The sequence below is a fragment of the Tauraco erythrolophus genome, chromosome 5 (assembly GCF_009769465.1).
Source record: "Tauraco erythrolophus isolate bTauEry1 chromosome 5, bTauEry1.pri, whole genome shotgun sequence".
NCBI classification, from domain to species: domain Eukaryota; kingdom Metazoa; phylum Chordata; class Aves; order Musophagiformes; family Musophagidae; genus Tauraco; species Tauraco erythrolophus.
The window spans coordinates 58,054,981-58,069,747 of record NC_141469.1 but is presented as its reverse complement, the minus strand read 5'-3'; the positions used below and the strand labels follow the sequence as shown (position 1 = coordinate 58,069,747).

At 44.8% G+C, this 14,767-nt stretch overlaps 1 protein-coding gene across 1 annotated transcript in view; it reads right to left on the bottom strand.

Moving 5' to 3' along the window:
* Positions 1-1,813: 1,813 nt before the first annotated feature.
* Positions 1,814-14,767, bottom strand: part of ENPP6 (ectonucleotide pyrophosphatase/phosphodiesterase 6) — a 32,875-nt gene continuing 19,921 nt past the window's right edge. Inside the window, 5 exon segments of the mRNA XM_009978321.2 lie at positions 1,814-2,037; positions 2,795-2,918; positions 7,026-7,163; positions 10,312-10,491; positions 11,513-11,654. Of these exon segments, the coding sequence (XP_009976623.2) occupies positions 1,814-2,037; positions 2,795-2,918; positions 7,026-7,163; positions 10,312-10,491; positions 11,513-11,654 (808 nt within the window).

Here is a 14,767-nt window from a genome sequence, read left to right as displayed (position 1 = left end):
TACTCAACAGTCTAATAACAAAGACTGATTTTCTCCCTTTTTTTTTTCCCCCAATTGATTTGATGGTTCACTTAAGCTTTAAAAACACATTACATAAATCTTTACAGCTATTACAGAAGTCTTTTGTCAAGTTTAATTTGGTGGTGTGTTTTTTTTTTCTGCGGTGTAATCATTCACCCTTAAATTCACTGTACCACACATACCCAGATCACGCTTGACTCTGGATCTGTAGGTTTATTTTGCATGGAGAGGGACCTAAACCGTTCCAAAGGCAGTTTGTCACGGAAAGCTTCTGGTTCAGAGGTATATGAGAATAAGCGCTGAGCATTCTCAAAGGCATTACTGAAGGCCACAGCCTCCCGAAGAGGAAAGGACAATTTGCAGGATCAGGCCCTGACAGCCCTGTGCCAGCTTATTTCACAGTAGAAACTTAATGATGTAAAAAGAACACCTCTCTAATGACCCACCACAGTGTACATACATACATACATCCCAGTGTGTAACACCGAGGACTGTGACAACGAGACTATTCAACAATTAAATGAAATGAATCTTCTGAGCTGACAGACCGTGGTCGAACATCATCCCAAGGTAGATCCGTGGCTGCGCTGGAGCAAATGAGTAGGGCAAAATCAGTTTTTTCAAGGATTTAATATATCTGTCATGTGGATGTTTTCAGGACTACATCATCCATTTGACTTAACCTTCAGAGGCATTACCAATCACAACAGCTCCATCCTCTCCTGCCATTTAACTTTACCGTTACAACTTTGTTTGGGCTTCATAGCCCATGGTGGAAATATTAGCTAGGATTAACTCAGAGGATGGGAGATCCATCAGTGTAGACCTCTCTCCCTGCTGCAGAATAAAGGGGAATGTGCTGCTCACCGGGATAAACTGCAGAGAGCAAGAGCTGGTAGAAAAGCAGTAAGTGTTGAAAAACCTTCAGAAACACAACTGAGTACAAAACTCCAAAATCTGAGCAATGATATTATCTTCACCAGGAAAAGCAGAGAGGCTGTGAATTGCCACGCTTCCTCACTCTACTTTCTCCTGACTGCTGCGCGTCCAAATGCCTTTTCACTTTTCTCCTGTTTTTGAAGTGGAGAATTTCTACTGCCCTCCCCCTTCCTAGCCCTCCCCTCTGCTGCAGCCCGCAAGGAAAGCGCAACCCTGGAGGTGAGCGGGGCCAGGGTTCACTTTGAAGAAAATGAAGAAGGAAAGGCTGAGAGAAGTAGGGTGCTCTCACTGCTCTCCTGCTGATCCATCTCTCTCAGCATTATGATCGCTCACTTTGAAACATGTGTTGGTATAGACCGAGCTCAGTCGGCGCTGCAAGGAGAAGGTGGGACTCTGATGGAGATGAAGGAGTAAACCAGAAAGAATACAAATATAGAGGTCTATTTCCCACCCTGGACTTCTCAGCACTGGGAGCCAGGGTTTGCCTCTTGGTTAAAGATGCTGCGGTAAGGTGCGTTGAGACTCAGAGATCTCCACGTGCATCCACCAGAAAATTTTGTGGATAGCTGGCTGGGATTCTGCTGTCACTACCAGTGCTGCAAATCCAGAGTAGCAACACTGACTTTCCTGGCTGTGTACAGGAAAGAGCGGCACAAAACCTGGCTTCATGTTATAACCGCTGTAAAAGCAGGACGGGTGGGATTCATGCCTGGTGGAGCACGACAGAGGAGTAGGGAGCAGCGCTCCATTAACAGAGTTGTTATTCAATCAAATGAAGAACTTTTTTTAAAAAAAAAAAAAGAAGGATGGAGTTGTGGAGTTGCTGGTGACACTGACTGACGTTGTTTGGGGATCACAGCAAGGAGATCTGCTCGGCGAACAGGGAGAGCAGAGCCAGCGCCAGGGTGCAGCTGCTGCGCGAGGAGAGCGGTGCCAAGGGGGCCGTGTTTCGGAACATGCACTCCACCCTGGACCAGGAGCCATTGTTGGGCAGCGGCTGTATTCCTGCCAGGCTGCACATGATGTTGTAAACATCCACGGATCTGATGGGAGGCGCTCGGAAGTTGGATCGGAAATCTGCAGGGAAAAGAGGGAAAGAGAGGAGTTGGTGTCGTACGGCTTGGGGGTCAGCTCCTGAATCACGGGGCGCTGCGCCGCAACATAGCTCAGCAAAAACATTTTAAATGTTTTAATTCATTATTTTTACTCCTAGTCCAATTTTATTTTAAAAACTAAAACAGAAAAAATAATTAAATTATTAAGTACAGAAGCTACTTTACTGTGTTTGCTTGGCAGGTTTAATAGCCTGAAATAATCATATTGCACTTTCTGCTTTGCTTTTGCTCCTGTCTGCAGTCACAGCCCGGTGCTCGGCAGTGTTGTCCACTGACGGATTGGAAATCAGGGGTTCTGCGTCTGTCACTCAGACAGGTGGGTGAGATATGCTCCAGCCTTCCCAAAGGAAGTACTCTGCACTAGTGAGTGCGAATCCACCGACAAAAGGAGAATTCACATGTTTCAAATAGAATTAAAAATTCAGGCCAGTCTTGGAAAACAGGGCAAAGGGACAGAGTTACTGTGCTGGGATGTCAGGGAGAAGCTGACCAAATCCCTTCATGTCTCTCTGCCCTGTTTCTCCAGCTACAAAACAGATACAGAGCTAGAAACCTTCCCGGCATCTCGCCATAGTGAGGAAATCCTGCCATCTCTGTGTAATTTTTGGGCGTCACAGAGTGCCACATCAGGGTCCTGACATGCCAGGGCTGCAGGGACGCTGGGGCAGGGGCCGCAGGGCTGCGGGGGGAGTGGGACACCAGGGACGGTGGCGTTGTACCTGGCCCATACGCAAGGAAGAAGGCTCTCATGTCCATGAGCTCGTTGTCGTAGCCGTGCCAGCCGTTCTGCCAGGCCTCCTTCTTCCCCGTCCCGTTCTCCCAGAAGGGCAGCTTGTCCCTGCTCTGGGCGACAACAGCAGATTGCGGTTAGTGCCCACCTGCCACCTGCCGGGCTGTGCGTGGGGTGCTGTGCTACATCTCCGTGTGCCGTACCACCCCATCAGGCCCCCACGTCACCCCATCAGGCCCCCACGTCACACCATCAGCTGCACAGAGGCTCATCACCAGGAGGAGTGACTGCCAGCTTTGCCATCTCATCTCCCAGCTGAGCCAGGAGGACAGCTTTCTGCCTCTCACTCGTCTGAATTTCTGCCATGAGCACAAAGTATCACAGCCGTACGTGCCACGTGTAAGCAAGGTGGTGTGCCTCTCCCGCTGCATGCTCGCAGCTCTGCTCTCCCACTCAGCGCCACTCACTGCCCTGGGTTTGATAGGGTGTTGTTCTGCCCCACGTGCCATTGGCACCATAGAAAAAGAAGCCGGTTTTGCTCCGTTTGAATAGTCAGCCTAAACAATACAAGTATCTATATACTTTCTAATTATTACTATTTCTTCTCCCTGCTTGTTTTAGTATTAAAGCAATGAGGTCCCTTCCAGGGAATGCAGGCTCAGACCTAAGACGGTCCCCTTCTCCCTGGCATAGACCACTGTTTTGTCTCCCTGCTCAGTGGATCCATGCTTTAATAATTCATTATCATAATTCTTGTTTTTCCTTGCCCATATTGCACTTAAGTCATACTTTTAAATTCCTTCCTCACTTTCTCCTGATCTGTAGTAACAGCTCTTACCAGATTACCTACAACAGTGCCATATCCTGGCCCCCTTGGGAGGAGTGATCCCTGGAGGCTGCTCAAAATGCCGGCCCAACCCCCTCTGGGACTTTCTCTTGTCCCATGCTCCCTAGGGATGGCAGCAGATGTGACACTCCAGATATCCCCAAAACCATGGCAGAAATTTCACTTAGATGAGTAATGTCAGCTGACAGTTTGTTAGACTCCTGGCATTGGCATTAATTCCTCCGATAGTGACAGAGAAGGAGCTACAGTTCTCTAGAGTGGCCAGGTCTGGGCTTCATGCTGTCACAGGAGCACAGAAGATGCCCCAACAGAGTCTCCTACATTCTTACCCTGGGTGAGTGGTGCCAAAACCCCTGCAGATGGTGAAGCTGATTGACCGAGGATCCCTTTCCTTTTACAAACATTTATTTTGTCTGATTTTTGTTTCCTTCCTTTGCCCAAGGGAAAAATTGACCATGCACAGGAGCACTGAAGACAGCGTTTATGGCTATGAGGTGTAGTTCTTCCGACTGCTTTCCACAAGAACCCCCGGAGTATCCCTTGTGTTTCTTCATATGTAATAGTCAGCAGATGTACCAGATAATTAAACAATTCTAGCTGACAGATTAAATCTCTTTCCTTGTCCCCATCTATTTCACTGACAGCACTCGGAGCAAGCCAAGGAGAAAACAGACTCCTTCCCCTTGTCCTACCATAGCACCTCCTTACGCTGTGGCTCTGCTTACTGATGTTCCTGGGGACTAATTGTCACTAGGCTGCTCACCGTTAGGCAACCCGTACAGCATCTGTTAGCTCCAGACAAGCTGAGTCACACCTAATTTGCGGTGTTTCTTTGGCAATATCATGAAATCACTGAAGCTAAACCTTTCCATGGTCCTGTCAGATGTTGTGGACTCAGCTGGTTCCCCAGTAACGTCGAACACAAGAGGTATTGTGCTTTTCCATCACCCGCCCAGACACCAGGACACCTCCTCACAGCTAGATGTGCAGTCAAAGGCACAGTCATTTCCATTATTTTTGCTGCTGGTTGGGTCAGAAAACATACTACTTTCTTTCACAACTGCAGCTGAAGTGAGAGCTCATGAAACGGAGCTGTTAACAGCAGGAGCTTGAAGAAAAGGCTGTGCAAGCATCTCAGTGCTGCTCTCCTACAGCATCAGGCTCTGCCTTACAGCAAACCCTGCAAAGCCCTGGGGCTTCTTTGGAGCCAGGGTGCCGGCAGCACCCCGACATGCCTGCCTTGGCGAGCCCAAATGGGACAGAGGACTCAACCAAGACATTAATTTTCCATGCTCAGCCTAAGGCTGGGCTAGCGCTGCTCCTCGAAGATGAAGCAAGCGTGTCTGGGACTGCTGACAATGGACTTTTCCCTGCATGTGCATGTTTAGAAGCTGTACAGCAATTGTTCCCTAAAACTTGAGAAAGTGTACTGGGATAAGTACAGGGTGAGCACACAGCCCTGAGGGCTAACACCATCGTTGCACGCAGGACAGCAGCTGGGGGAAATTCTGCTCAAAGGATGGAGACCACTCACACATGTGGAGGGAACAAGATAATACTAGCAGTCCAGCTTCCACACAACTGAAGGTGTGTGAAATCCCTCCTCATCCTGCTTTAACTGAAATGGGGACAGGCTTTTGTTCCTATATTCCTTGCTGGGAAAAAAAATCAGACAAAACAGCTTTCCAGATACATCTCCTTTGTCTCTCTCTCAAAAAAAAAAGAAAAAATCCCCTTTTTCAAGCAGTTTATAGCTATCCACTAGCCGACAGAGAGTTAAAACACCCCGTGAGCACGACAGGGAAGAGCTGAATGTTCTCTCTTCAAGGGTTTGGGCAGGAAGTATAATAGAAGGCTCAATTATTGCTTTAAAAATATGACAGAAAACTTTCATTTTCACATCCCATTCACGGATAATGAAAATGTACCAAGGAGAAGGAAAATCTGACAGCATTAATGAGAGGACATTCTTGAAAATCAGAAACAATGGGAAGGAATGGGCAGAGAGACAGAAATAATTACCATAGCAGCAGTGTTTGCTGCACTGTTATTAAGGTTTGTCAGAGTTTCAATGATTTTTTTACAGTGCCTTTTTTCTTTTTTTTACAGAATATGTAAAAATGTTCTGTGTTGAACTTCTTTACAAAAGAGTTTAGTTGTAATTTTTAAAAGTCATTTTGGCAAAAATGTTTCAGATTCCTACTTTACGTGTCTGAATCTTAACTCTGGCTTTTTTATATTTTTTTTAACCAGAAATATGGTGCTCACCCATCCATACTCAAAAGCAATCGGGTTTTTTTTAGAGGTGCGTTTTTATTCCACTGTAGAAATTATTATCTTAAAGTCAGGTTTGCTAGTGAGAAATGTGGTGGTGTGGACCGTCTTGAGCAAAGCCTGGTGAGCTGTAGCCCTGAGGATCATGAAAGAAGACGCTAAACTGAGTTACAACAATCTGCAAGGCAATGATGAGCAACGACTATGCTGGGATACTGAAAAATCCCAGGACTCCTTGGTTCTGTCACCAACTTACTGACAACGTACGGCCTTGGGCAAATCACTTAGTACTTCTCCTCAGTTTATCCACTCAGAAGATACATAAGTTGCCTCACTCTCTGAGCTGTGGTGAGGTGCAGTTAATATCTGTGATGTGGAGATGCTCAGTAGCAACACAAGGACAAATTACAATAATAACAACAACAACAACAATAATTTGTAGTAACAAAATAAATTGTTATGAAAAATCTCTTCATGTGCAAGTCTAATCGATTCTCTGCTTAACAAGCTCTCAGATTTCAGTGTGTGCACTGGGTATCTTTGAGGAGTAAAACCCTAGTCTGATCCTTTTGAGACTGGAGGCTTAGGAGAAATAGGGCATTTTTAAGTCAGTCTGGTGGGTGGAAAGCCAAGCAGAAGGAAAAGTTGCCACAAAGTACTACTGAGTGGAGGGATAGTAAGGTCTTGGAATGGAAACACTCTTTTTGTGTCTGAGATGGGCAGGAGAAAGAGGAGTAAAGCAACAGAACTGGAATGGGAAATACAAAAACTCCTCCTGCTTTATGACAACACAGAAAAAAGAACCATCTTGACTGTTTAACTTTGTCTACCTACAGCATAGCTGCCATGCCTTTGAGATCTTTCAAGCACACAGCAATATTTGACATTAGTCATTCCCAGACTAAATCCAAAACACAGAGCTCTTCTAGCTGCTAAGAACACCCCCTACTTCTGTCCCAGCTGAAACCAGGACATCAGCCCAAGTAAATGATGTAACACTTTAACTCACTGCCCAGCACAGAATTGTACATTTTCTTATTGTTTTCATATATTGCATCTTTTCACATTCACGTCTAAGTATTTTGCTTCTAGACTTTACCTCTACTATGAACCATCCTTTCTCGGCCACGAGAGTTAGAGGAGACACAAATTTTCCTTTTTTGTAGAAAAACCTGTCTGGAATATCCTGTATGTTATAAACATCCATGTGTTCCACAGCTTTCAATTTTTGATATATCTGCAAAGAAAGCAAATGTTAGGACACCACAAGGCTGTAAAAAGCACATACACACCTATGGGTACACAGAAACATCCAAGTTTGTAAAATGGCTAATCCCTTTTAATGGATAATCATCAGAACATTCAAACTGGGACTTTGCCAGTCCAAAGATGATGGTTGTGCAAAACCTGCATATGAAGTTCTGAAAACTTGGACCATATATACATAGGAACATATATTTATAACACACGCACTCACAAATGTGTGCATGTGAGTATATCAACCTACAGACACCGACCAGCAGAAACCAAACCATGACAGGAGACAGTAAACTAAGTGGTGAAAGATGCTCAAAGGCAACGTGTGGACTGGGGACAGATGCAGAAAAGAGATATTGCCTTTGGCCTCTGCCACTCATTCCCTCTTTGTGCTCTTGAGTGAACAATTAATGTTGCCTCATCTGTTTCTTACGCTTAACCAGTGAATCCCTATCAAAGGATTTGATAGTGCTTAGTTATCTGCTTCATAAGGATGCCCTGAGATTCATCAGCCGATGTCTGTGGCTTTGAAGCTGCACAATGTTGTACAAGTGGTTTATTAATATTAATCATACTGGATATATAAGCACACAAATGCAGTTAAACTTCAGATTATTCAGAAAAATATTTTAACTGCCTAAAGAAAATGTCCATATGCCATAAAGAAGGCAGTTATTGGAGTCCCCAGAGTGTGAATCGCTCTTTTGCTTAAACATAAATAATCTTCAGGAATAAATAGCTCGATTCTGCAGAGAACGAAAGGTCTTTCATCAGCCTTTTAGCTAAGTCCCCTTTGTATGTGTGCAAGAGATTTGCATTGCTACACAGTCAGCACAAGGACAGCACCAAGGTGTGACAGTACGACTCAGCCAGACCGTCCCACCATAACCTGGACTAGAGAGCGGTCCTGATGTTTCACCCGTACTTCTGATGCTTCATAATGGGATAACTCTTAAAGGTGAGCACCACTACGTCATGATATGATCTAATTCCTAAACATGGCTCTTTAAAGTGAATTAAGAATAGAAGAATCTGGCTATTGGGAAACAGAAATCAACTTTATTTCACTTAAAAAAGCAGCACTCCAGTAAGAAGTCCTAAAAAGAAATGAAGGAAGAAAACAAAACCATGGTGCGAGGTATTATACTTTATTCTCCTTAGGGATATTAGGCTGTTTAATGACAGTGACGGAGGGAAGGGATGCCATCCAAAGGGACCTTGACAGGCTGGAGAGGTGGGCCTGTGAGAACCTCATGAAGTTCAACAAGGCCAAGTGCAAGGTCCTGCACATGGGTCGGGGCAATCCCAAGCACAAATCCAGGCTGGGTGGAGAATGGATTGAGAGAAGCCCTGAGGAGAAGGACTTGGGAGTGCTGGTTGACGAGAAGCTCAACATGAGCCGGCAACGTGCACTTGCAGCCCAGAAAGCCAACCGTATCCTGGGCTGCATCCAAAGAAGTGTGGCCAGCAGGTCGAGGGAGGTGATTCTGCCCCTCTACTCTGCTCTCGTGAGACCCCACCTGGAATACTGTGATCAGCTCTGGAATCCGCAACACAAGAAAGACATGGAGCTGCTGGAGCGAGTCCAGAGGAGGGCCACAAAGATGATCCGAGGGCTGGAGCACCTCTCCTGTGAAGACAGGCTGAGTGAGTTGGGGCTGCTCAGCCTGGAGAAGAGAAGGCTCCGGGGTGATCTTATAGCAGCCTTCCAGTATTTAAAGGGGGCCTACAGGAAAGCTGGAGAGGGACTTTTTACAAGGGCGTGTAGTGATAGGACAAGGGGCAATGGATTTAAACAGAGAGAGGGGAGATTTAGATTAGATATAAGGAAGAAATTCTTCACTCGGAGGGTGGTAAGGCAGTGGAACAGGTTGCCCAGAGAAGTTGCGGATGCCCCATCCCTGGAAGTGTTCAAGGTCAGGTTGGATGAGGCTTCAAGCAACCTGGTGTAGTGAAGGGTGTCCCCGCCCATGGCAGGGGGGTTGGAACTAGATGATCTTTGAGGTGTCTTCCAACCCTAATCCTTCTATGATTCTATGTGCTTAAGAGCTTTGTCAGATGAAATCCCATGTCTGCGTGAAGTCACAACTTATACCTGTCCTTGTTTGGAGGTCTGGCCCACAAAAATAGAGATCTCTGAGTTAAGGCTGAGGAGAGCATATATAAATGCTGTGATCCTCCGCAAGAATTTTCAGTGCATTGCTTACACGTGCCTCTAAGCAACTTTCAATTCTGGCACTAATTTGAAATGTTCGCCGTTTCACAGCTATATAATTCCTGGAGAGCCTTTTTGGGTGAAAAATTAGAAAATATTCTCTTTGAAAAAATTGTACAAGCTACAATATACTGGAGCTGGCTCAAATATAATGCAGGAAACAAAATTATTCACCTGGAGCATGGATTGCTCATTTTATACATCCACTCATCTATATTCTAAGGACAGCAATAATGACTTCTCAAGCATTGGTTTCTGGTTAAACTATAATATACTAGTCTATTAGTTACAGATGCTGCATTTTCATTCTTTTCAAGTGGTTTCCAAATTTTTTTCTGTATTGTTTTAATTTGTCCCTCAAAATCCTCCAGTTCTAGCCTTGGGCTTTTACAGTTAATTCAATCCAACACACTTATTCATCAAAATTCTTCAAAGGAGAATATTTTTTACAAGATTATTTTTTGTATTTCTGGTCTAATGGAATTAATTGTTCAAACTCTATGGTATTCTACTGGAATATGAATGCCTGACTTGCTCCAGATCCTTTGAAAATCCCATCTAGAGTGTCAATAAATTCACTAATATATATATATGAAATCCTAAAAATGGATTTTGAGCTAAAATCTTTTAGCTATCTATCAGGAGGACATAGTGGTGAGGTTTGAAAGCACGTATCTGTGCCAAATAACGGTGAAAGCTCATGCTTTTGAATTCACTAGTGTGACTTTCCTTCAGAAACCAGCATCACAAGAGTGTCACAGGATCCAAGTCTGACTTCCGATAAGAGCCTCAGGCTGATTTTTATACACATCTCTGAGAGCGGGATTTGGATGTTATCAGCAAACAAAATACACAATTGTCATAAAACCCAAGGAATCACAAAACTAAATAAATACGAATAAACTGTACTTACCTCCACGTGCTTCTCTGGAGCGGGCCAGAGGCTCACAACAGGACCTCGGTCCTTCATTTGTATGGTATCACTCATATTGATGTAGTTTTTCAGCTCAATCACTTTATCTGCCCAAGAGATGTCTGTCATCCCGTGATCAGAGAAGAGGAGGACATTGACATCATGCTGAAGTCCCTTGCTCTGTGAAGCAAGTACATGGCAGCCGTTACGGCCAGCTAAGAGCTTCGCACTGTCTGTGCCTGCTGGAAAATTTTAATCCCCATTTGACCTCCGCTAATTTAGTGGAAGTTGGCCAGAAGGAGCATGGCTGTGAATGCCTTGCAATGTGCTTTGCCACCACGCATAACAGCGAACACCCACTCTCACTTGCTGCCCTGGAAGAGTCTGAGAGGTTAGTACCAAAGAGAGATTTTTCCAAAATAAATCCACCCCCCTGCTAAATAACCAGATGCTACTTCCCAGTCCCACAAACCAGTTGTCCCAGCTGGTCTTAGACAGGATTTTATCCAGCTGCTCCTCATCTGTAGGCCAAAACGGCCGGGAAGAGCAATTTTATCATGGTACCACCTGTGGCAGGGGTGTTTCTCTCTTCCCCTCCCAAACATAAGCACTTAGCATTAGAGCTTTTGTAATTTAGTGACACTGGAAAACACATATTCGTCTCCTCACTGAAACACATAAAAACCACCAACGTGCATTTATCATTGTCAGAAATATTCATAGAATTGACATTTACCCAAAAACTTGATATCCTCCTTTTCTCACTGCAAAATCATTTAGATAATGTTTTTTAAAAGAAAGTTTAGAGTTTTGAATGGTGCCACAAAAAACACTATAAAAGCTAATTGTCTGATTCCACAAACCTTAGGAAGCAAGTGGTTTGATTCGTTTGCCTACTACAAAGCCCAGCTGGCAACACAACTTACAGAGCAACACATATACTGGTTGAAGGCTTCCCAGGGCTATCAGTATAATAATCCACTGGGAGGATTATTACGCTATCGACAAAAATAAAAATCAGGGGAATGGTGCCTTGACTTCCAGGTGATCTCATTAGCCTCTGTTTTTCAGGAAATAAAAAGTTTACAGCCAACGCAGCTAATTAACAGGCATCAAACAGGCTCTTGACAGTGCCACAAAGAGAAGTTTTAAAAGCCTTTTCCAAACACTCCCAGGAGCTGGGTTTTTGGACGCTACTCACCTTGATGAGTGTGATCATGTTGCTCAAGGCTTTGTCCACCTCCTTCAAAGCGTTCTTCCGCTGCTGGGATGAAGGGCCGTAGTGGTGGCCTTCCACATCGATGCGCTCATAGTACACCGCGGCCATATCGGCGCTGCCATTGCTGGAGGTGGGAGAGAGCGGAAGGAATGAGAGGCTGACGCACATGGGGACCTCCCTGCTGCTGGCGTTACTGTCCTTGCTGGCGTGTAAAGCCACAAAAAACACATTTTCTGCTTCCAGTCTGTGCTCTCCTACCCGTTGTCGCACGGCTGGGCTCATTATTCACACCTAGAGTCTCCTGAGCTTGCTTGAGACTCTCGTTGGAGGTGCCAGGTAGAGACTACCACGTGCAAGCACAGGCTCGCTGGCAGCCCGCTACTACTGCTTTGAATTAAGAAGGCAACCTTTCCTTCAATGACAAAGACACAGAAGAAATACCAATTTCTATGCTGAATGCCCTTATTAAAAGGATTGTGGGAATTACCAGTCAACTGCACTTTTATTAAAGTTTGGCACTTCTGGCTTTCTCCTCTGTGAGGTGTTCCAAACCACCAAGGGCCAACTCAGGACGGGCTCTTCCATGACCTTGCAAAATCCTGAGTGGTATGAATTGGGCTGAGATTTTAGATGGGCTTTTTATTCAGGAATATGACCAAAGGAAAACTAAGGTAATCTCAGAGTTGCGCAAGTTTAGCTGATCACACTTTTCTTCACTGAATGCCCTCAGCCTAATTAGTGGGGATTGCACATACATCAGTGCTTAATTACATTTGCATGACCACTTTACAGTTTGCTGTAAAGCTCCCTGAGAGCAGTCATGTGGATAAAATCGCAAATCTATGCTCATGACGTACAAACCCAGCCTTTTTCTGCTGTACTTAGTATATGACAGGGTGTGCAATCCATAATACGTGCCCTCATCCAGATCAAGATCCCTACAAAAAGACTGTGTGTGATGTTCTGACAGGTCCAGCTTCTCTGATTAAAGACAACCCAAGTAGTCTGGCGTAATGAGTGAGACAGAAGAGAAAAAATCAGAGGTGAGGGACTGACTGAGTGAATCAGGGTATGTCATTTGCATTTGTAAATTTGCTGAAGGCCTCAGAGGAGCAGTCCTGTAGGAAGCTGAAGGTCTCTGCCGTGGTGGGAATTTTTCCACCGCTGGCCCTGCAGAACAGTGTTGTTTCTCACTCTTCATGATTTTAAAATCATTCAAACGAAGCACCCCTTCCCTCCTCCCAATTTCACTTTAAGCGTTACTTTCCTTGTGTATTAAGCATAAATTAATCTCTAAAATTTAACCCTGTAATTTCTATATTGCACACACACTCATTGAACCTATTGAAAGAGCTGGCTGCTGCTGCAGTGCCTGTATTAATTAGCTATTTAGATTGCTTTGTGTCTTCTCACCTGTAAGTAAATGCTCATTTCGATCAAGACAGAAGCTAAGAAAGATTTATTGCATAAAACAAGCGGTCTTATTTAGGCTGTAGTGAGCTTTCCCAGTGAGGGCTCAATGCTGTAAGGATAACTGTTCAACTTTGCACATGACTTTAACGGGACAAGCCCTGGTTATGTGGCATGTTGAGGAATTTGCAGGATTGGGTACAGAACATTCAGAGCTTTTAAGACTGAGTTTGACTTTGTTTCCATTTTTTGCCTGTTTTCCCAAGAAAACGAGGCATCTCTGATTATGGCTTGCATGGGAGAAGTAATCTGTCTTTCTAACTGTTAGTCCTGTCTTCTCCCATCACCAACACTTTCAAAAGAAATGGCTGCTAAGGAAAGCTTGCTGAAGAAAGCTGGACGGCATCGATGGCAATACCCAAAAGGGTTTTATGTTTTATCGACACACTTTGCAAGTACCACCCAACTTCATGACACCTGTCCAGGAAGGGAGGTAGGTTACAACAGCCCTTAAATTACAGTTGTGGAAAAGACATAAGTGAGGTTTTAGTTTCACTTGCCAAACGGGTGCTTGACTTAGTTTTGAATATTTTTTGTCTAAATAATGGTCTCAAAGCACCTGCTTGAAAAGAGAATATTCCTGAAGGATGGTTTCTTTTGGTTGCAAGAGGAGCTCAGCAGCTCCCTGATGAGTTAGGAACTCCTGTCCTTGCAGGGGACATTGATAAAACTCCCTCCAACCCTGGTGAAGTTAAGATGGGTCAGGATGTTCCCATACCTAAACTCAAGTTAACCCCCAGGCCACTGTGCCACAGTAAAAGGCTTACTCTCTCTCCCCTGAAGTCCCCGTAATGTTTGCTCATGGTGGGAGCATAAGTGAAGTTCATTAACCACCGATTTCTGCCATTAGGACAGCTGAGCAAGGCACTGCTCCAGGCGACAGACTGCCCTTGCCACGGGCTGTTTTCCCATGTAAAGCCAGTGCCAGCCTCAGCCTAATGGGCCTTTTTAATTAGTTGGGGTGTGGAAAGGAAACACGCTGGATTTGCCAGCCTTTGAACAGCACCAAGAGCCAGAAGCTCTTGCAAAAGATGCAGATGGCAATAAAACATGCTCAAGACTCCTCTACCCAGAGATGCTAAATTCTGCTAAATGAATGCACCTACAACAAAGGCATTTCAGAGGCTTTACTTCTTCTGGGCTGGCTCAGTGGCACTGAAATAGTTTGCTGAATTTTAAAGGACTAAACAAAGAGGACAAATGAAGGGAAAAAACAACTGAGAGAAAGGATAAGGAAAACTTACCTGTTTTTTTCTCTGTTCATTCTCTACCCTGTTCATTCTCTACCCTTTTCTTACTGTTAGTCCCTGCAGTATTTACACCCACAACTGATTATTAATTTTATTGATGATGGTTCCTTTTTCCTCTCTCCTGCCTTACTGCAGACAGGCCACTAAGTTTAAAGGAAAGAACACAGACACAAATTCCAGAGGAGATGGTGTGTAAATGGACACCAGAGACGGGACCTCCCGCAGCTCCAGCACGAACTGTAGGATCTGTAGGGCCTTCAGGCTGTAGCTGGTGTTTACAGCAGACATCGTGGTGGCAGGGATCTGATCTTTTCTTGAAATCACCAGCTTTCACCTCTTGCGAGCTGCCTCACCAACACTCTCGTGTCCCTGCCCTTCTCTTCTTTTCAAACGAAGGCAGCAGCAAGCAGCCTTGTGCCTCGGGGTCAATCAGCTATTGAAACTTTTTTAATGGGCTCCAGCTACCCAAAAGAGCAGCTTGAAGGGCTGGAGCTTTTAACAGTCCGTGCCTTGCTTT